Source organism: Choloepus didactylus, chromosome 22 (genome assembly GCF_015220235.1).
Source record: "Choloepus didactylus isolate mChoDid1 chromosome 22, mChoDid1.pri, whole genome shotgun sequence".
Taxonomy (NCBI): Eukaryota; Metazoa; Chordata; class Mammalia; order Pilosa; family Megalonychidae; genus Choloepus; species Choloepus didactylus.
Window position 1 is genome coordinate 40,634,236 of NC_051328.1, and position 21,368 is coordinate 40,655,603.

The 21,368-nt window shown below is 55.7% G+C and overlaps 1 protein-coding gene across 3 annotated transcripts in view; it reads right to left on the reverse strand.

The window, feature by feature from the left end:
* C22H16orf74 (chromosome 22 C16orf74 homolog) overlaps positions 1-21,368 on the reverse strand; it is a 38,883-nt gene that overhangs the window by 10,695 nt on the left and 6,820 nt on the right. For 2 of the 3 annotated variants that reach the window (XM_037815633.1, XM_037815632.1), the window contains exon 2: positions 16,342-16,387. In XM_037815633.1, coding sequence (XP_037671561.1) covers positions 16,342-16,369 — 28 coding nt within the window. In that variant the 5' untranslated portion in view covers positions 16,370-16,387. Of the gene's footprint in view, positions 1-16,341; positions 16,388-17,465; positions 17,562-21,368 lie in introns of those variants that run through there. The other variant, XM_037815631.1, reaches the window with a different exon arrangement.

Consider the following 21,368-nt stretch of genomic DNA (forward strand, 5'->3'; position numbering starts at 1 on the left):
GCCGCCCTGAAAATTCACGCAGAGAGCGGGGGGCAAGGGTGAAGCACCAGCTCCATCTTCCTGGGGGTGTGGCCTGGGCAAGCCACTCCCTGCCTGGCCCTCAGTCGACTCCTCTCTAATCATCTCCAAAACACAGAGGGGAGTAGGTCCCACTGCAGCGGTGCTGCGAGAAGCAAAGCGAAAGTTCTCGGCGCCCGCTGGCCTCCGGAGTGCTGACAAGTGCAGCTCGGGGACTCCCAGCCTCGGCACTGAAGGCATTTGGCACCAGGTACTTCCTCGTGGTGGGGCCGTCCTGTGCATTGTAGGGTGCCCAGCAGCCTCCCTGGCCTACCCACTAGATGCCAGTAACTCCCCCCAGTTGTGACAACCAAAAATGTCATTTTGTCAAATGTCCCCTGGGGGTAGGGTTAAGATAAAATACAGGGACACCCTGCTACATTTGCATTTCAGATAAACAACAACAAAGTTGTAAAAGTGTAAGTATATCCCATGCAATACTTGGGATATACTTATACTAAAAAATAGTTCTTTGCTTATCTGAAATTCAAATGTAACTGGGCATCTTGGTTTTTGTTTTCCTAAGTCTGGTAACCTTACCTGGGAGGCAAAGTCATCCTGGGTAGAGAACCACTGGGGTGGCTGTTATTAATTGCAACACTAGTGCAGCATTTCAGAGCCTGCACTGCATGCCTGGCACAGAGCAGGTACTGGAGAGCTACTGGTTTCCTTTTGTCCCCATGTGGGCCCCCTGCATGCCTGCCAGACTGGCGCTGCAGGGGTTGCTGCAGTGTGGCCTGACGCTGGGGGTCCTGAGACTCCAGTCAGCCCTTTACCAGCTGTATGGTCTGAGCAGTTTTCTTAACCTCTCTGAGCCTGTTTCTTCAGCTGCAAAGGGGGGTTATCAGGGCTGACAATCTGCTGGGACCCACAGGTACATGCCACAGAGCTGGTGTCCCCACTGCACGGTCAGCCCCCTTGCTCAAACAAGCATTTTAGCTGTCACCCTAAAGAGCCCTTATCTGCAGGTTCTCCCCAAGAGGCGTGATACTAAAGGAAGGTGTCTGGGGCAGCCCAGCCCCCAGCAGGCGTTTAATGGGGCCAGATAATTACTGCTATTAAAGGAATAATTAAGCAAGCAGATTCCAATGAGCACCAGAGGAAGGAGGTGAGCGGGGCTATCCTGAACAAACCTGGGGGCTCCCAGGGTAACCTGGGCCCTGGTGCAGGCAGCTGAGCCTGGGACGGGCCACAGGTGGGCAGCCAGGCAGCAGAGCAGACCACAGGCTGGATGTCCTTTGGCTTAAGGCCCGAGCAGCATTCAGCAGCCAAAGCGCAGCAAGTGCCACCATCGACGGGCCCAGGGGGCATCTGCACCGTCCCTGGAGCCCTCCTGGGCAGCCTGGCTCCCTCCCAGTGAGCCGGAACCCTGAGGGTTCTGCCAGGAGCAGGCCTCTGGTGGCAGCTGATGCCCGCTAGGGGCAGCCACACCGGGCAGCTTAAATGTTTACAGAGGACTCGCCCCTCTGGACGGTTCAAGACCAAAATGCCCGGCCCCTGGCCAAAGAGCTGCTGGCCCTGGTAGAGGAAAGAGAGAGGAAACAGCCGTAGGATCCTTTCAGCAAGGGCTTGCTGGGCACCTCACCATCATGAGCCCGAACTTATCCAAACAACCTGCAATCACCCCCACTTTGCAGGGGAAGAAACACAAGCAAAGAGGTGGGGCCGCTTGCCCGGAATCCCACACCGGGTGAGAAGCAGAGCCCGGTCAGCCTCCGGCAGCACCCCCCCACCAGCGGCGGTGCCCCATCCCGCTCTGAAATTGTTTTTGGTGAAGAACAGCACTGAGGGCAACAGACAGGGAATTATACCAAGTCCGTCCTCATGTGGGCACCGGGTGGCACACCAGCCCCAACTCCTCAGAAACCAAGGCTCAGAGAAGTTCGAGCATTTACTGGGGGTCTCGCATGGTGGAGGGGCTGAGGTACCGGCCCACGAATGCAGACTCCAAAGCACCCATTCGGAGGCTCCCAGTGGCCTGGAGACCAAGCCTTGAATGGCCCCCTCGGGGGGGCCCAGAGGAGTTTCGGATGTGGCTCGGGTGCCTCAAGTTACTTGCTCGTCAGAAGTGAGATATGACGTTTGTAGACAGGTAAGAAGCAAAAGCAGGTGGGTGCAATCTGAAGTAAGGAGGGGGTTACCCTGGGGGGCAGGGAGGGTGAGGGGCTTCTGGCAACTGCAGCATTCTGTTTCGTGGTCTGGGTGCTGGTCGCCATGTGGAAATCTGTGACCTGTCCCGTGTCCTCTTCCTGTGGGATGCTATACTTCAATACGGAGGCAAACATTTCTTGCTGAAAAGAAATGAAACCTGAAACACCCGTGACACCACGTTTTCACCCATCAGATTAGCAGGGCTTCAGTCCTGTGCCAGCACAACCCCCTCCCACGTGGCAGGTGGGAGCTGCTGGCCCCACTTCTGGGGGTCATCTGGCCAAGCTCTCAGAATTACAGGGCACACCCCCTCCAACTTAGCCAGCCTATTTCTAGGAATTGTTCCACCTCCGTGCACCCTTGTGAGTGGACGTTATGCAAGAGGCTGTTAATCTGAGCCCTGCTTGTAAGAGACAGGACAGAAAAATTATCCACTAGTGGCACAGGTTAAAAAAGTGATGGTGTCTAAGAAGGCTGTGAAAGAGGCTGCGTGGGCAGCTCTGTTTGAACTGATACGGAACCATCCCTGAGACACTCTGTTAAGTGAAAAGAACAAGGTGTAGTATGTATAATGCCTCCACTTGCATTGGAAAAAAAGAGTGTGGCTACAAACACCTTTGCATGTATATCCATGGTATGTTCTGGAAAGAGACCCAAGAAAAAGGTAGCAATGGCTGCCTCCAAGTGAGAAGAAATGGGTGACTAGATAGAGAGGTGAGGGGAGACTGACTTTTAAGTATTCTTTCGTGGATTTTATATTTTGTACCATGAAGACGTTTTATATATTCAAAAATATAAAGTAATCCAAGAGAGAAATAAAATATTTTCCGGGAAGGGTGACTGACACGGACGGACTTCAGAGTCGGTCAGAGGAAGGAGGAAGGGGGCATTTCTGCTGCAGGAGAGGCCTGGTCAGAGGTGAGGAGGCGGGAGGTAAAAAGGTGGCACAAGAGCCAGTGGAGGGTCCCCAGGGCGGCCCTGGGCGGGTGGGGAGGGGCCCGGGGCACTGTCAGGAAGGTGTCTGCTCCCCTGAGCTACTCCGGTGCTCCGGGCACCCAGTGAAGCCGGGAGCAGATCTCAGGGTCAGGGGCCAGGGCACGGGTGACACCTGGGAGAGACAGAGTCCAGTCCCGCCCCTTGCCGCCAGGTGGGAGCAGTGTGTCACTGTGCTCAGGCTGCTGTGGGGTGGCCAGGACGGGGCTCCAGCCTGAGGAACAAGGGCCATGTCCTCGGGTCCCAGCCCTTCTGTCCCACAGTCTCTTGTCTGGACCTGAGGCTTGCAGTGGACGCTGAGCTGTGTGGCCCAGACCCACCCTCCAGGACAGAGGCTTGCTCCCTGGAGGCCCTGACATGCGTGTTGATGGCTCGCAGCTGAGTCCCTGCAGGACCTGCCCTTGGCCCAAGGACGATGCACCGTCACTGGGTGAGGCGAGCGAGGCACTCACTCTCAGGGCTGCCCAAGGTCTAAACTACCGTCCGCACCCCTGGTCTTGGATCTCGGCAGGGCCATCCCAGCTGCAGAGCTCCTGGTGGGACGTCAATGGCTTCGCTGCAACTGCATCAGAATACAACCCCCACCCCCAGTCCTGCTTCCTGCCCCCCAAGAGCACAGACGCAGCCAGCACTCCCCATGCCACATGGCCTCTCAGGGGCTACCCTGGCTGGCCTGCTGCAGCCGAGCACCCTCCAGTCCCCACATCTGTCTCCAAGTCTGTGCTAGTCTCCCTGGCCCAGGCTGGGGACAGTGCCTCGTTTGTGTGCTGGACTCCCTGGTCAAGTCAGTGACCTTGACAGTGGTGGGGTCGGGGACCAGCTGTACCTGCTGCTTTGGCCTGGGTGACAGTCATCAGTGCCATTGTGAAGAAAGTTCAAAAGGGAAGCTCTGGGCACAGCTTAGCAGTCTCAGCCGCCACCACCACCACCACCGTGGCTTTCTGAGCACACCCTTTCTGAGCCTCCTTCCATCCTAACAGCCCCCTGAGGGGTCTACCTCGGGCCATTTCATAGAACCTAAAAATCAAGAAAGCTCTGACTCAGAGCATTTAACACCCTCGGCCTAGTCATGAGAGATCTGAACTTGGTGGGCCGGGGCTCCAGTCACTGGCTCTCAGCCTCAGTGGGCCTATGGGTCAGCCCGGCCTGCGAGGTGCCAGGCCAAAGGACGGGGGGCGGTCAGAGGCCGAGGCAGGAGATGCAGGAGCAGCGGCCCCAGGAGTCAGGTGGGACCTCACTGTGCAGGTCTGAAGGCTCCTAGAAAGCCACAGCCCTGGGGAGGGAACAGTGATTCCCCCTAGAGGCAGACCCCAGCCCCAGGGGCAGCCCCCCGAGCCCCAGCCACCTCCCAGCAGCTGAGGATCCACAAGGGAAGCCTGAGGAGACCCACCCTTGGGGGTGGCCAAGGGACAAGGCAGAAAATCTCAGCACCTGCCTTCCCCCTCTTCCCGAGGTCATTAGTTCAGCCTTCATTTGACAAATATTTCCGGTCCACACGAGACCCAGAGGAAAGTGCAGGGACCAAGGAGAACCTGGTGAAGGGGTAGGGGCACGTGTTGCTGGGTCCTATTCCCAAGGTCCTATCTGTCCCCCAGGTACGTCACCACCAGCCAGGCGCGTGCCAGGACAGGCACGAGAGGGTGTGGTGAGGGTCAGCCTCACATCCACCCCCCGCCACGCCACTGGCCGGCCCCCTCCTTCCCTGGGGACAGCAGGAGCGGGAGGCTTAGCTTAAGCAGCAGTGACGGTGACATGTGACGGGCCTAAATCCCTGCAATAAGCCAGGAGGGCTGCCTCCTGGGCCCTTGTGGATGGGGTGGGGCCCAATTAAGTGCCATCTGCTTCCGTGTTTAAAACAGGCTCTGAGGATCCATCTCCATCCTCTGAGTGGCTGGGGCATCTCCCAGCCCTCCTTCTCTCCCCAGCTCCTGGCAGAGATCCTATCAGAAGGTTCCAGAAAGAGCTCTGGATCGGAGCCAGCATACCTGGATTCCCAAACTAACCTGCTTGTGACGTTGGATTCCTGGTCCCCACTCTGGAGCCCAAGGGACAGGGACGTTGGCCTGGACAGTGACTCCCGCCCCTGGATGCCCAGACAGCTACCTGGGAAGCTTGGTAAAAACATGCCCAGGCCCCTCACCCCCACCGAATCCTGACCTGTGGGGAGTGGGGCCAGGGCTGCAGCTTCTAAAGGCTTCCCAGGGGAGTCTGATGTCTCTCAACAGTTTAGACCCCAGTCTAGAAGGATTCTGTCCTTTAAGTCTTAACAGGAATTCTTGGTGGTCCTGCGTCTCAGTGCCGCAGCCCTGCTGGCCCCCGTGACCTCAGCTTCCTGCCTCGGCCCCTTGGCCCCACTCCCTGTCGCACCTGCCTCCCCACTGCTGATCAAGCCCACCCAGCCTGCTTCTCCTCGGGGACTTTGCACCCTCCGCCTGGAAGCCCTCTACAGGGAAGCCCTCGCCCACCTGTCTCCAAGGCACCACCTTCCTCTATGCCCTTTGCAGCTCCCACCCAGAACCTCCCCAACCAGGTGGTGTGTGCTTACGCATTTATTTCTGATCATCCCCCACAGGGGCAGGCCTGGCAGGTGGCAGGTGTGCAATAAATGCTTGTGCATCGAAGGAGAAGGTGCACGGGGCTGTGGCCTGGCTCCAGCTTTCAGGGAAAGGATAACATCAGTGAGCACCTCCTGTGCGCTGGCCTCCACTCCAGGGACCAGAGAGAGAGGGCGCAGCACGGACGGAGGCCCAGCCCACCGGGGGTGGCACCCTGTGGGCAGGAAGCCAGAGCCACTTTGCAGGAAAGGACATTGTCTTAGTTTCCTGCAGCTGCTGTAACAAACTACAATAAACCGGGGACTTAAAACCACAGGAATGTCCTCTCTCCCAGTTCCGCAGTCCGAAATCGAGGGGTGGGCAGAGCCGGGCTCTCTCTGAAGGCTCTGGGGAGAAGCCCTCCTTTCTCTTCCAGCTTCTGTGTTTGGAGCAACCTCAGCTTGTCTGCACATGGTCATGGTCTCTCCCTGCTGGTGTGGCCTTTTCTGTAGCTTGTAAGGACACTGTATTGGATTTAGAACCCACCCTAATCCAGAACAACTGTCTTAATCTGTAACTCATTATATCTGCAAAAGCCCTATTTCCAAATAAGGTCACATCCTGGGGTTCTGGGTGGCTATGTTTTGGGGGGACACTGTCAACCCACTGCAGGCACTAAGGCCCTGTAAGTTAAGGCACACGGCCTGAACTGTCTTCTAACTTGGGGTGCAGCTGGTGTTGGAGCCCACTATGTGAGTTCCCTCCTAGTGTAGGAAGCCCCCCCAATCTTTCTGAAAAATGCTCAGAATGTGTTTGCCAAATGAATGCTTTTACCCCCTTCTGTTTCATGGAGTGCCCCACCCTTACTGGTGTAAAATCCGAATTTCCTATCCAGCCTTAAACGGCAGCCACACTGCCCCAGGCTCATCCCACTGACCACCTGCAATTCCTCCAACAAGCTCGCTGGGCTCCTTCCTGCTGTCTGGGACAGCTCTCCCCTGCCCACATCAGGCCAGCTCTTTCAGGCTGGGTTGCTGCCACAGAGACACCGTCCCTAACCACACCTGGGTGGGTGGGCCAGCTTGTTCCCACACTGGCGCTCGGCCACTGCTTCCTGACATTCCCATGAGTGTTCAACTCCCTGATGCTCCTGGCCCCATGGAGTCAGGAACCACGTCTGTACCCTGGTACCTGGCCCAGGGCCTGGCGCATAGTAGGGAGGCAAAAAACCAACCTACTCTGGTCTGCAGCTGCCTGCCAGCTGGAAACAAGTACTCGCCCTACAATGGAGCCATCTGGCACGACTGATTTTCAGTGTGATCTGGGCTAGTCCGGAGCATCCCGGGGCCAATCTGAAAAATGTGTGTCACAACAGCCAGCCACCAGCCACCCTCAAGTCCCGTGACAGGCTGAGGAAAAAGGGGGGGGCTCTGAGCCCCCGAGGAAGGGAGCTGAGGGGAGATGCCTGGGAGTCAGGGGTCCCAGCTTTCAGGGGGCCTGGGGAAGGCTGTGTCCTCCTCAGCCCCCACTGTCACCATCCCTGTACACTCTGGCTCCGAGCCTTTCCTGGGCCCTCCCTCAGGAAGTAGATGGGTAAAAAGCTCCACTGACATCAGACAAATCCCAGCTGATGGCCATCCTACAAAATCCCTGACTGCACTCCTTCAAACTGCCAAGGCCATCAGAAACAAGGAGAGGCTGGGAAACTGTCCCAGTCAAGAGGAGCTGAAGGAGACATGACAACTAAATATCATGTGGGGTCCTGGAAGAGGTACTGGGACAGAAAAAGGACATTAGAGGTTAATGAAGGAAATCTGAATAGAGCCTGCACTTTAGTTAGTAACAATGTATCAGCATCAGTTCATGAGTTGTAACAAATGTACCACAGGAATATATGATGCTAACAAAGGGTAAACTGGGTGTGGAGGAGATGGCAACCCTCTGTGTCATCTTACCAATTTTTCTATAAATCTAAAACTGTTTTAAAAAACAATGTCTCTTAAAAACAACAACAATGAAAAATCACCAACCCAGGAAAAGTCTGGCCCTCGCCTGCCTGGCCTAGGCTCCACCAGGGGACCGCCCCAGATGGGCAAGCTGATGGGACAACCCTGTCCCCAGGAGCTGGTCTCCATGTTGATGCCGACATTGCCTGGGGCTGGAGCTGGGCCTGGCGCACAGATCCAGGGAACCCCACCAGGCCCCTGAGGGAGCCCCGAAGTCACAACCAGCTGCCCTGGGGGGAAACTCGCACCTCCAGGCTAACTCTGCCCTGCTGAGCACCCCCCACCCCCCCAGAAGCTCCAGCCACAGCCACAGTGTGCAAGGGGTGGGGTGGATCAGAAGCCCTGCTCACTGGGCACGGTCTTCAGTGCTTGTCTCGGATAATGCTCAAACCCTGATGCAGAAGATATTCCCATTTGTCACCTGCTGATGGAGAAACTGAGGCTTGGACACATGAAGGGTCCACCAGCAGTTCTCAAACTTGAGCAGGCACCCAGAACTCCCCAGAGAGCTTGTTACAGTCCCCCTGAGTTTCTGAATCAGTGGGTCTAGGAGAGCACGAGAATGTGCACGTCCGACTCATTCTCGGGGGATATTGACGGCCTGGGTCCCCACTGGGAGCTGCACGGCTTTGCCAGGCCGTGTCTCCGGCTGAGCCATGGTGCCCTGACCAGCCAGGCAGCCTGGGCCAGCGAGAGCTCCCCTGAGCCTCAAGCTCCCCTTCTGTAAAGCTGCACCGAGGACGAAATGAGAAAACTGAGGGAACACACAGAGAGGGCAGTGCCAGGCACGTAGCGGTACCCGGCTCATGCCAGACTCACATGCCTGGACCCCGAGCCAAAGGTCCCTGCCTGAGTGTCCAGGGGCTGCCGAAACAAAGTGCCATCAATGGGGGGGGGGGGGGGGCTTAGAACAGCAGAAAGCGATTCTCACAGTTCTAGAGGCCAGAAGTCCCGTGTCTGGGTGTTGGCCGGCCCTGCTCTCCTGAGGCTCCAGGGGCGGCTCCTCCCACCTCCTGCAGCTTCTGGGGGCTCACGGCCTTCCTTGGCCTGGGGCCGCGTCCCTTGTCCCTCCTGTGCCTGCCTCTGTCCTCACACAGCCTTCTCCCCCACGTCCGGCTCTGTGTCCAAACTTACCTCTTTCCAAATTAGGTCATATTCTGAGGTCCTGAGGGTTAGGACTTCAACATATCTTTTCGGGAGGCATGAATTCACCTCACAACAGACCACACTTAATGTGCAGGCTGCTCCCCCTGTCCTCTGGGGTCAGGAGCAAATGGATTTCTGCACGGCTGTGTCCCTCTCTCCAGGTGTCAGATTCTCATTTCCTCCCACCTCGGCCGAGTCTTTACTGCCCTAAGACAGGAGGACCCCACTCCTGCCCCCCACATGGAGGGCTCAAGGGTGAAGTGACTCACCCAGCAGAGACAGAAGTCGGCCCAGTTGCTGACAGGGCTCACCCCAGCCAGCTGCAGCACCAACTGTCCATGCAAAGCCCAGGCCCGTGGGGCAGGGATGCTGAGGCTTGGTGGCCACTGCACCCTCCCGGAGCCTGAGAGGGGCGTGAAGCTGATGGAGGGAGTGGAAGGCAGTCAGACCAAAGCTGAGACGGAGGGAAACACACGCTCCCTCGGCAGGAGCTGCCTGGCGCCTGGGAGCAAGTCTCGGCTAGGCGAGCAGCTCAGGCTGGGGGCCCGCCTCTCTCTGGAGAAAGCACTGGCTGAGTCCAGATCTGAATTCCTGTCATAGTGACTGTGGGCCAGACACTTTCCCTCCCCGGACCTCAGTTTCCCCATCTGTAAAATGTAAGGCTTTGTAAGATGAGTGCTGAGGTGCCTTCCAGCTTGTAAAGCCTACTCTGTATCCTAGAATAACAGATTCCCAAGACTGGAGGGAGAAGGGAAAGGGTGGCATAGGGCCCTAAAGGCAGCCACCTGGGGCCCCCAGCCCAGCCAAGTGGCCCTACTGAATGCTGGGTAAAATCCCTTGCCATGGGCAGGCCAAGGCCACTGGTACATGCTTCTCTGGTGAGAGCCAAAGCTGTTTCCACATAAATGTGAACACACACACACACAACCCTTAAAGCAGCGGCGCTCACACTTTACTGCATCTCAGAGTCCCCTGGAGGGCTTCTTCAAGCACAGATGCTGGGCCGCGTCCCCGGAATTCTGACTTGGTAGGTCCGGGCTTCCTAACAGTGGCCAGGAGCTGCTGCCACTGCTGGAATCACACTTTGAGAACTGCTGGTCCAGAGTAAACTCCTTTTACACAAAGACTGTAGGTGGAAAAGCTAAGGCCCTGCGGTTCTGAATTTTTACACATTGTAAGTCCAAGATTGCAGCACACGCTTCCGGGGCCTCGCCCACATCCCTCTCTCCTGCATCACCGCAGAGTGCACTGACCCTACTCCCAACATCCAGGTTCTGAATCTGAGGGTTCGCTCTGGGGGATTCATGGCGTACCCAGATACACCGACCCACGGCTGATGGGAGTTGGTGTATAAACACCCCAGCTCCCGCGCCACCGCCCCTATGACTCCAGGCACAGGCTCGCCATTTCCTGCATACCCCAGAGAGTTACCCTAACTCCAGTTGTCCACAGGGGGACTGGGCTTGAGAACAGATCCTCCACTGGCTGTCTCGCTTCCCCATCCCCTATCGGTGTCCTCTGGGGTCGTCTCCCAAATAAGCTAGCAGCACTCACTCTTGTCTCAGTGTCTGCTTCTGGAGGTACCCCCCGAGACAGGGGTATCCAAATTCCTTAAACATTTTTTAAACGTGCAAAATCATATGAGTTGGGAAATTTCTTCTAGAATGCTGACAATATTTTCTTTTAAATACACTTGTTACTTAGGGAGAATTTCAGGTTTACAGAAAAGGACAAAAGCAGGCTGGGTGTTTTTTTAATAATAAATAGTGATCATGGTGGCCTACAGTTGTAGAACACCTAGCAGGATCTGGGCCTGTGCCAAGTGCTTTCTTTCACAGAATCCTCTGACCCCCCGAGGCCAAGGATGCTACTGTAACCTGTGACCGGCGCATGACAGTAAGACGCCAGAGCTCAGGGAGGTGGAGGCATGTGACTGGCAGAGACCTCTAGGGTGGCAGGGTCCATAAACGGGGCCACCGGGCACTGGTCTAACTGATGTGCCGGAAGCTTAAGATGTGCCATGAATTTCCAAGATTTAAAATGGGAAAGAGAAAATAAACTATCTCACTAATCATTTTAAAATACTGATTCATGTTGAAACGATGTATTAGACATATTGGACTAAATCAATATATTAAGACTAATATCACCTGTTTCTCTTTGTGTTTTTCATGTGACTACTAGACAATCTAAAATCACGTGTTCACATTCTCTCGCACTCAGAGCACATGGTTCTAGCCCCATGTGGAAGATTCTGGAGGAATTCTCTAGAAGCCGGCACAGAGCAGGCACTCAGCAAACATCGTGGGATGAACGAAGGACCCCTAAGTGAACCTATGTGAGATAAAGCCACTCGCCCCAAGGCAGGACTGGCTGCATAACTGGCGGGGCCCAGTGGAGAGCGAGAACTCAGGGCCCCTTGCACAAAGCTTGTTAAGAATCTCACGATGGTGAGGGCAGAGCATGGAACCCAGCATGGACCCCTGTGACTGCCCGGGTTGCAGGCCCAGGAAGGCAGCCGTCCGAGGGCACACTGTTGGTAAGTGGCAGAGCTGGGAGGTGAACCCAGGGAAGTGTGCCCGGAGCTGGGGGTGGGCACAGGGAGCACCGTCCCAGGAAGAGCTGGGCTAGGGGGCTGCAGCAGAGGGCCGAGGGCTGTGTCCGGGCCAGGTCCCTGTACACGGAGCCCTGGGCAGCTCTTGGGTGTTCAGGCCCCCGGGAACGATGGTTATCTGTGGACCCCTGGGCTTAGGAATCTGAGCCCCTCTCCCCTCCCGTTCTAAGTGGCTCTCTCTAACCCAGCCATTCTCGGTCCTCTGAGAATCATCTGGAAAGATTTAATCCCAAGGAAACACCAGACATGCCCAAAGTGAGGGACAGTTTACAAAACCACTGGCCTGTACTCTGTTCTAAAGGGCATTTTTAGGACGAGTGGCAGTATTTGAATAGGCTGTAGATTAGTTAAGAGCACAGCCTCAGTGCTGACTGCCTGGTTCCAGTAAATGTGCTCTGGGGTGTTAACGAGCGTCCTTGCTTTAGGAGCTACACACTGAACTATTTGGGGATAAAGGGGCATCATGTTTGCAACTTATTCTCAAATGGTTCAGAGGGAAAAAGCAAAGAAACAAATATGAAGAAAGAAAAGAAAAAGCCAATGAAGTAAAATGCTAGCATTTAGGGAACTGGGGTAAAGGGTATATGGAAATTCTTTGTCCTATTCTTGCAGCTTTTCTCTAACTCTAAAATTATTTCAAAGTAAAGAGTTTTTTAAAAATGACTGATGCCTGGGTCGCACCCCCACCCCTGATATTCGGGTTTAATGAGTCCTGAGTTAGGGCTTGCACATCAGGAGTCACATGAGCTCGGCAGCCAGGGCTGGGAACCGCTGGTCTGGGTGGGACCTCAGCAAACCCAGAGCACGCTCCAGGTCACTGGAGTTATTCGCCACCAGGGAAATTCCAGCTCTCTGGTTCTGGAAGAGGACACGCAGCCACATCTCTCAGAAGAGGGGTCAGGAAGGATGGTTGTGAGTGACCAAATCCTGGCTCTGTGGCTTCGGGCAACATTCTTGCCCTCTCTGGGCCATTTCTTTCCCTGTGAGGAGGGGAGAAGGATCATACACATCTGCAGTGGCTTGCATGGTGCACCCAGAACTTGTGCATGTGCCCTTATTTGGAAAAAGGATCTTTGCAGATATAATTAAGCTAAGGGTCCCCAGAGAAGCTCCTGGAGTATCTCGGTAGATCCTATATTCAACGACTGGCGTTCTTCTAAGAGACCCCAGGGAAGAAAGACACATGGAGGGAGGCCACCTGAAGAGGCAGAGGCTGGCGGGATGTGGCCACCAGCCAAGGAGCACCTGGAGCCTCCAGGAGCTGGAGGAGGCAGGGGAAGGGGCCTCCCAGGAGCTCCGCAGGGAGTGGTGCAGCCCTGCCCACAGCTGGATTTGGCACTTGTGGCCTCCAGGACTGTAAGGCAATAAGTGTTTATTGCTGTAAGCCCCCAAGCTTGTGGTTCTTTCTTACAGCAGCCCCAGGAAACCCCCATACCATCCTATGGGGGGGGGGGCACGAAGATTTAATGCGACCATGTTGTTAAAGTTTCTGGCTAAGGCGGCTGCTTCCAATGTGGAATTACAGCATTTTCCTCTGAGGAGGCTGTGCAGGCCAGTGGTGGAAGCAAGGGCTCCAGAGCCAGCCGGCCCGGGTGCACACCCCACACGCATCCCAGCTGCACTGCCCTCTGGGTCTCAGTGTCCTCACCTGGGAGCTCGGCGACCCCCAGACCCCACTCGGGGGCTGCCGTGGAGGGGAGGGTGTTCACCCACCTGGAACACTCAGGGCAGCCGCCGCACACAGGGTTCCCCGCAAGAACAAGCCTTTGTCTTTACTTTTGACCCAGTCTTTCCCACATCTGGGAGTTTGTCCAAAGTAGTAGTAGTAGTAGTAGTAGTAGTAGTAATAAAAAGACCAGAAAGCAAAGCTGTTCAAAATGGCGTCACGTACACAAGCAGAAACAACCTGAAGACCAAGTCTCGGCCGAATGCAGTATAGAATTGTGAAAATGACGCTGCCTCAAGAAATACAACTACACAACCAAACATTAAATACAAATCAATCAAGCAGCACACACAGTTGCACCTCTGCCCCCACCCCACCAGGCTGACAACCAGGTGGAAGGAGGCCGCCCCGGGAAGTGACAGCTGCTAAAGGGGAAGGGGAGCGGTGGGGGGCACAGCAGGCGGCTCTTCGTCATCTCCTTGGACGCAGGTCTCCCTTGCAGGGAAATAAAAACCAGGCTCCACGGAGGAGGGGGCTCGGGCCTTTGGGCTGGGCCAGCCTTCCATCCACGTCCCTCCTCCTGGTGACCTTGTCACCCCCAAAGCCAAGGCAGGGTGGGGCTGGGGAGGGCAGGGTGCTGGCAGTCCCAGCGCAGTGAGCACGCTCCAGAGGCAGCGATGCAAAATGGATGGCACAGGGGCACTTAGCTCCCCCAGGGCCCAGGCCCCGGAAGGCAGTCCTAAAAGCCCTAGCCCCCGAGCACTTAGCTCACTGCCTTCGCTTTTAGACCTTAGGCCTGCTGGGGAGATTATGGTGGTGGTGGGTGTGTGGCCCAGGGACTCTTGGTTGCTTTGTTTACTTCTCCCCTGGGGCTCCAGCCTTGGGCTGGAAGGTTAGCAGCCCCAGAGATGCCCCCAGGGGCTCAGAGGTGGCCCATGCCAAGGATGTCCTGAACCCCTGCAAAGTGCCAGGCCCTGGGGAAGCCCACTGAGATGACTAAGAGAAGGGTCTCCAGGCTTCAAGGGCTCAGTCTGTGGACCTAACCCCTGGCTGCTCCCAGATCAACTCCCACCCTCGTGGAAGCCCATTTTCCAAGTGCCCAGCTCTGGGGGCTCAGAGGGATCCTGCCCTGGAGGGTGAGCAGTGTTTATGCCTCTCCAGCATCCCATCCCCACTTCAGAAACCAAACCCCGATTTTGTCCAGAGGAGCTACAACTCCCTGCTTGCCTGCAGCCTTAGGGGAACTGTCAGTCAAGATGCCCCTCTCCCTGGCCAAGGGGCGGGCATAAGACCTAGGCTGAGCCAATCAGATGCTCTCCCAGAGCTGCCTTAGCCCTGCAAAGGGACCTGAAGAAATGTCCCTTCCTCCTGGCCTGTGCCTACCCATGCCTCATTAACTTATCCCGTGGGCTCCTCCATAGCTTTCCAGCAAATTCCCTCTTGGTCAAGTTAGCTGGTATCAGTTACTGTAGCTTGCAACCAGAAAACCCTCAAGCTGTCTATACCTCAAAGGATGGGCTGTACAGTCAGGTGAGGGAAACAGTAAAATGGACAGCAGCAGCAACAGCTGCTCCCAGACAGAGGACTGGATGCCGGCCCCAGGCTAAGTGCTCGGCTACACCTTGAGGGTCCTCCCAGGACCCCTCCTTACTGATAAGGAAACAGAGATGCTTGCTCAAGGCCCCACAGCAAGGGCAAGGCCAGACCAAAACCAGGCCACCTGAGTCTGAGGCTCAAACCCGCCAGCTGCAGGCCACCCTGCCTCTTCAGGTGGGCACCAGGGAGGACCCTTGGCCCGGTTGGGGAGAGGAGAGCAGGAAGGCTCCGCAGATGGCAGACCTGAGCTCTGTGTGACCGAGCTTTAGAGGAAACGGCATTCCAAGTGGAGGGAATGGCGGGTACGAAGGGGCAAAGTGGCAACAACAGGTGGGTACCTGGTGGGCAGGTGGATGGGTGGGATGTGGAAAGACAAGGCTGCCTGGAGAGGTCAGCAGGCAGGGCCTTGGGCAGCCGCTTAGAGACCAGCTATCATCCCACTGGCAATGGGGTAGACAGAGGGTCTCGGGCAGGGGAGCGGGAAGGCCCTAGAAGGCTTACTGCTGCATGGGGAATGGAGCAGAGACGTGGGGAGAGGAGGCCAGTGCCGTCTCCCGGCTACCTGGGAGAGGCCCCAGAGACATCCAGACGCAGGACCAGGGGCTGGCGGGCAGTGAGTGGACCATCCAGGGGGACTCCCAGATTTCAGGCTGGGGAAATGGGGTGAGGTGGGAGAGTGGGCATTTGTCCCCAAGAAGGTGGGGGGTCTCAGTTTGGGCCACGCAGACCCGAGGGTCATCCAGACACTGGACAGAAAGGTCTTGAGCAAAGGTCGGAGGTCCAGGCTGCCTCTGCCAACAGCTAGCACACCCCTCAGCAGGGTGACCCAGAACATTCTTCCCGTTTACCTTTACTCAGAACCCAGCAGGTAGGCCTCCTATCTCAGTGATAACAGGCCCACTGGCCAAGTCTGCAGGAGAGCAAACACCCCCAGTGCATGCTTGGCATTTTCTTCAAGGGCCTTGTTGCTCTCTTTCTCTTGACAGTCTGGAATTAATCACTCTGAGGGGAAACTGAGGCCCAAGCGGGGCACTGCAACTTGCCCATATCACTTAAGTGCCAGTGAAAGAGAAGGCATGGAGGAGAGCACAGAGTCAGCAAGCATTAATAGAGCACCTACTAAGTACAGGAGTGCAGAGTCAGCAAGCTTTAATAGAGCACCTAGTATGTACAAAAACTCAGAGTCAGCAAGCATTAATAGAGCACCTACTATATACAGGAGCACGGTGTCAGCAAGCATTAATAAGCACCTACTATGTACAAGAACTCAGAGTCAGCAAGCATTAATACAGCACCTACTATGTACACGAGCTCAGAGTCAGCAAGCATTAATAGAGCACCTACTACATACAGGAGCGCAGAGTCAGCAAGCAATAATACAATGCCTACTGCATGTAGGTGCTGCCTTGTTAGAATCTTAAGTGATCATGCCCTTCCTGGTGGGAGAAGGCAGAGTCCCCCTACCCAGCTCCCACCCAGAGGCAGCAACACTGGGCCTCAGGGTTTAGCTCCTCTCCCTCCCATCTCTTTACCCCTCACCCTGGGACAGCCCACAGGAGCTTGGCAGGAGTGCCTTACCTTTCAGGCAGGACAGCTTAAGCCCCATGGCAGCACCTCTGCAGTCCTGCGGAGAGAGGACAACACTCAGAGAGGGGAGACTTGTTTTGTATTTGCCTCATGTGACCAGGTCCCCACCCCAGGCCCTAATGGGTGCACAACAGGAAGCAGTGGCTGGGAGACCAGCTGAGGGAAACTGCAGGGTCACAGAACCTGCCAAAACATCTGGGCTGAATTTGCTCAAAGATGGGAGTCTGTGCTGGCAGGAGATTGTCAGGTGCAAAACTAAATATACTGGAGGCCCAGCTGGCAGTGGCTACTGTGGGGAGGGTGAGGTTCAAGGTGAGGGTGTGGCCGGGGCTGATGGGGACAGAGAAGGGGGACTGGCCTCAGGGACCATGAAGACCCCTGTGCCAGGCTACGGAAGTGGCTCCAAGCCACTGGGTCTGCTGCACCTTTTGGTATACCACAGCGCCCGTCTTAAAATGCAGATTCTCTGGAGACCTCACAGATTAGTTTATCAGGGTCACATGTTCCTCAGTCCATGGGCCATCAAAGCTGTCCCCACCAGTGTTCCCAGCAATGTCCCTGCACAGGCAGCCCCCTCAGCATCGGAGTACGTGATAAATCAGAGAGAAGCCACTGCTGTCAGTGCTTGACTACCTGTGCATGCCCTTGACATATGACCTCCAGTGACATGCCCAATGACGTGCTATTACTGTCCCCATTTACAGATACGGAAATCAAGGCTCAGAGAGGTGACGTCACCCACCCGAGCTCACACAGCTTCCTGGAGTAGTGGAGCTGGGGTTCAAACCAGACTGCTCTGATCCCCAACCCCTTCTTGGATGAGAGGCTCTTGTTTCTACCTTGAAGACACCGAGCTCCCTCCTCCACTCATGAAAGCCACTTGGGTGCCAGGCAGAGTGGCAGCAGACGGGGAGCAGGGTCTCCAACTTGGGTGCATGACCCACCAAGGGCCTACTCTGAGCTCTGCAATCCATTGTCTCCTTGTTTTGCACAGAGGCTGCGCATCCCCATCCAATAGCTGAACACAGTGGGGATCTGGGGCAGGGTGATTCCTGGGGGCGGCAGGGACACCCCTGACTGGTGACTCTGGCTTGGGGACTCCCCAGCGGCCTTACCAATGCTCCCTTAAATGGCCCAGAGTTCAGGAGGCCTCCACCATGCACCAGGGTCAGGTCTACACAAGTTCTCCCAGGCATGCTCCCTGGCATAGCTCTCGCACATTTCCTCTTCCAGTATCTGATCTCAGAAGACCCAAGCTGGGTGGACACGAGGCCAAATGGGGCCCTGAACTTGAACTGAAAGGCTCGGTCTAGAGGGGGTGAGAGCCGAGCAGACTGGCTCACACAGAAGGCATGGGGAGCCAGAGGAGGCCGAGGGGGGCCAGGAGGACCAAGGAGGGCCCCCACCCCAGCCTGGAGGCATCCCTAACACAGGCAGGAGTTAGCCCAGAAGGGAGCAGGGAACAGCTTCCCAGCTGGCAGGAACAGAACCTGCAAAGCTCCAGAGGACAACAAGGATGTGGTCCCTGAAAGGAACAGAGCACTGACTCGGGGAGCTGGGGGTGGGAGGCTGGGGCAGGAAGACGGTGGGCTAAGGCCAAAGTGAGGCAGGGCCTTGGGGAGACTTGGAGGCCTGGGTGCTGGGTTTCAATGTTATTCTGAGGGCAGGTCTGCGTTCTGGAGGGCTGTGTAGATAAGGGAGTGCAGGCTGGACCAGCTCAGAGATGCTGGGGTCCCCTGGCCCCCCTGTGCAGACTGTGCTCCTGGACCAGCCATGTCAGTGCTCCTGGAGCCCGCGAGCAGCGCAGCATCTCAGCCCACCCCAGACCCGTGTGTATTTTACCCAGACCCCGGAGGCACATGCACCCATCTGAGAAGCTCCCCTCCAGGCAGCAATCCAGGACCCTGAGTTCCCGAGACTGCGGGGCAGTGGGAGCGCAGAGGGGGAAGCAGCTGGGAGTCTGGGGGGCATTTGGGGGGCAATGGCGAGACCCCAAGAGGAAACATTTGGAGAAGGGGACCTGATAAAGACTTCAGTTCCATCCGCGTTGGATTTGGGGGGCCGGATGGAGGCCCCACTGGAGACATGACCAGGAGATGGATGGGGGGGGCTGGAACATGAGCCAGGTGTCCGGGGTGTAGGGGGAGCGAGGGAGGGGGGAGAGAGAAGCCACAGTCTGGACAGACCGGGGTCAGCTGTGCATAAAAGGAAACTTTCCGAGGCAGTTAGAAGGGCCCTGGAGCGGTACTGCAGGGACGCGATTCTGTAGCCCAGCTGTGTGGCCACAGGTTCCTTGGCCTCCCCAGACTTCCCTTTCCTCATCTTTAAAATAGGGGTGATGAGTGCAGCCGTCTCATCCAGTGGCAGCAATGACTGAGAGCTGGGCGTCGTCGGGCACACAGGGAGAGTGAGGGAGGGGCGAGCTGCTGCTATGGTTTGTGCCCACGATGGAGAGAAGAGAGGCAGAGCTTTCCAGCTGGGCCTTGCTTCTCAAGAGTGGTGTCTACAGATCAGAAACCACCGCATCAGCAGGAACCTGTTAGAAATGTAGACTCTCAGGGACCATGCCAGCCCTCAGAATCAGAATCTGCATTTTAAGCAGCACCCCCAGGTGACACATTTCAGCTTGAGACGTGTCAAGCACTGGCCCCCGGCTGCACAGGAGGGCCTCCTGGGCCCCACCTCGAGATTCCAGAGTAATGAGTTTTGGGTGTGTCCAGAGCATTGGGAATTTTCAAAGCTCCTCAGGTGATTCTAATGTGCAGGACTCAGAAGAAGAGGAGGGTGTGTCCTTCCTTAGGGGAAGAGGAGGGGCTGCGGAACAGGGAGAGCAGAGCAGACATGTGGGGGTAAGAAGGCTCATTTCTCTAGTGCTCACTGCATGCCGGGAACTGGTTAGATGCCCTTGACGTGTATTCATGGTTACTTCATCCTCAGAGAACCCATGAGGTGGGCCCATTCCAATCCCCATTTCACAGAAGGGGCACAGAGAGGTTCGCTAACATGCACCGGGTTGTACGGATAGCAGGTGGGGGAGCCGGGATTTGAACCTGGCTCCAGAGCTTCAGGGGAAGGTGGAGGAGACCCGACCACCATCTCTGCCGCCAGCCGTCCCCAGGCTGGGTCTCCCACCTCTAGGCCGTTGGGATCATCAGCACAGAACCCAGACTCCCCTGAGCCCCAGGGCCCAATGGCCAGAATTCTCCAGCTTCTCTGGACTGGAACCTACCGCAAGGAAGACATTTCACATCACAGTCTACTACACACACCCATAACTGAGAAAAGCTCAGGCCTATGCACTCTGATTTTCTAGTCTGGTCTCTTCTACTTTGTCTTATGAAATGAAGGCTGGGATCTGCTTTAGAACAGTCCAGTTAAACAATAATGACAAAGCAGTGGTGTGGGGAGCAGGGAGGAGAGAAAATGGCAGGTGGTGGGATTTTGCTCACCCTTGAAGCTGGAAGATGGGAGTTCATTACGTAATTTTGTGTTTGAAGAGTAATAGAACGCTCAAAAGAACAACAACTGGATATTAGATGACAATATGGGATTAATGTTAAATTTTCTGATTTTGCTCTCCATACTGTGTTTTGTAAGAGACAGTCCTTGCTCTTAGGAAATATACCTAGAAGTGTTTTGGGGTAAGGGAGCATCGTTTCTGCAACTGAACTCTCAAATAGTTCAGCAAGAAGAAGATAATGTATATGTATATGTACAGAAAGAATATAAAAGCAAATGTGGCTAAATGTTAACCTCCGGTGAAGAACATACAGGATTACTTTGTGTTCTTGCAACTTTTAAATCTGGAATTATTTCGATATAAGAAGTTAAAAAAGAAAAGAGAAGCAGTGGCCAGCAGAGACAGTGCTGGTATGGCAGCTCAACAGGAGCGTATGTACCCCAGCACTCAAGACCAGCTTTCCCACAGCTGCCCTGGGAACGCAGCTCTGTGCATCCAACCCCGTTTTCCTGGAGACGGCTATGAGACGGCAGGGGTCCCAGTTCCAGGGAGCGCAGCTCTGGCCAAGAGAAGGCTTTGTATTAGGCTCTGCCAGGGAGCGGCATTTCTCAGCAGTTATCCTGAATTGGTGGCTCTGGCCCTCAAAGCTGTTTTGTAACTTTAAAAATACCTACTCAGAACACTCCAGGCCAAAACTAAACGACCAAGACACACAGCTTTAACCACCTCTCTGGGCCAAATCACAGCCCACCCTGCATGGACTGGGGGACCCAGGAGGGGCCCGAGCCCAGATCCAGGTGGCCACACCAGGTCAAGCAAAGGGAGAACTGAGGATCATGTCTTGGTGCTGCGAATCTATGTCATACATCTAGGGCCTCCAAATGGAGGATTTCCACAAAGCTAGTTTTCTTATCACAGTGTACGTGGCTGTTAGCGAGATCCTGCCTCTCCCACAAGGACACGACGAGGACGGGACAGGGCCTGGGCTGGCTGCCGTCATCACCACCACCACCACCACCATCACTGTGGTCACTACGGTAAGGTGACCCTTCTATGAGGGGTTGCACCTAAAGACCACTAGGGGCATCGCTGCAACATGCTCCCCAATTCCACATAGTGGCAGCCGGTTCTAGACGGAGCGGGCCCTCCAGCACTAGACTCACAGGGGGCTGTGCACAGAGCCTGCCCACTCCCTCCGTGATGGGGGCGGCTGGGCCCCTGCCAAGATGACAGATGCTTTCGAGGGAGAGGGCACCCCTTAAATGGGCTGAAATGTTTGGGAAAGGCGGAGTTAAAGCATGGGTCTACCTCTGTGTGAACGTAAATTGTATCCGATCGCTAACTGTGGGAGTGGGGGAGACTTTTGCCTTGAACCTTATCATCGTCATCATCATGCTAATAACAGCTAGTAGATATCAAGCTAATGCTTTCAATATGCCAAGTCCCGCAGAGTCCTTTATGGAAATTATTCCACTGAACCTAAGGAGACCCTAAGAGATAGGTCTTATTACTACCTCCCTTCACAGATGTGGAAACCAAGCTCCAAGGAGTCCAAAGC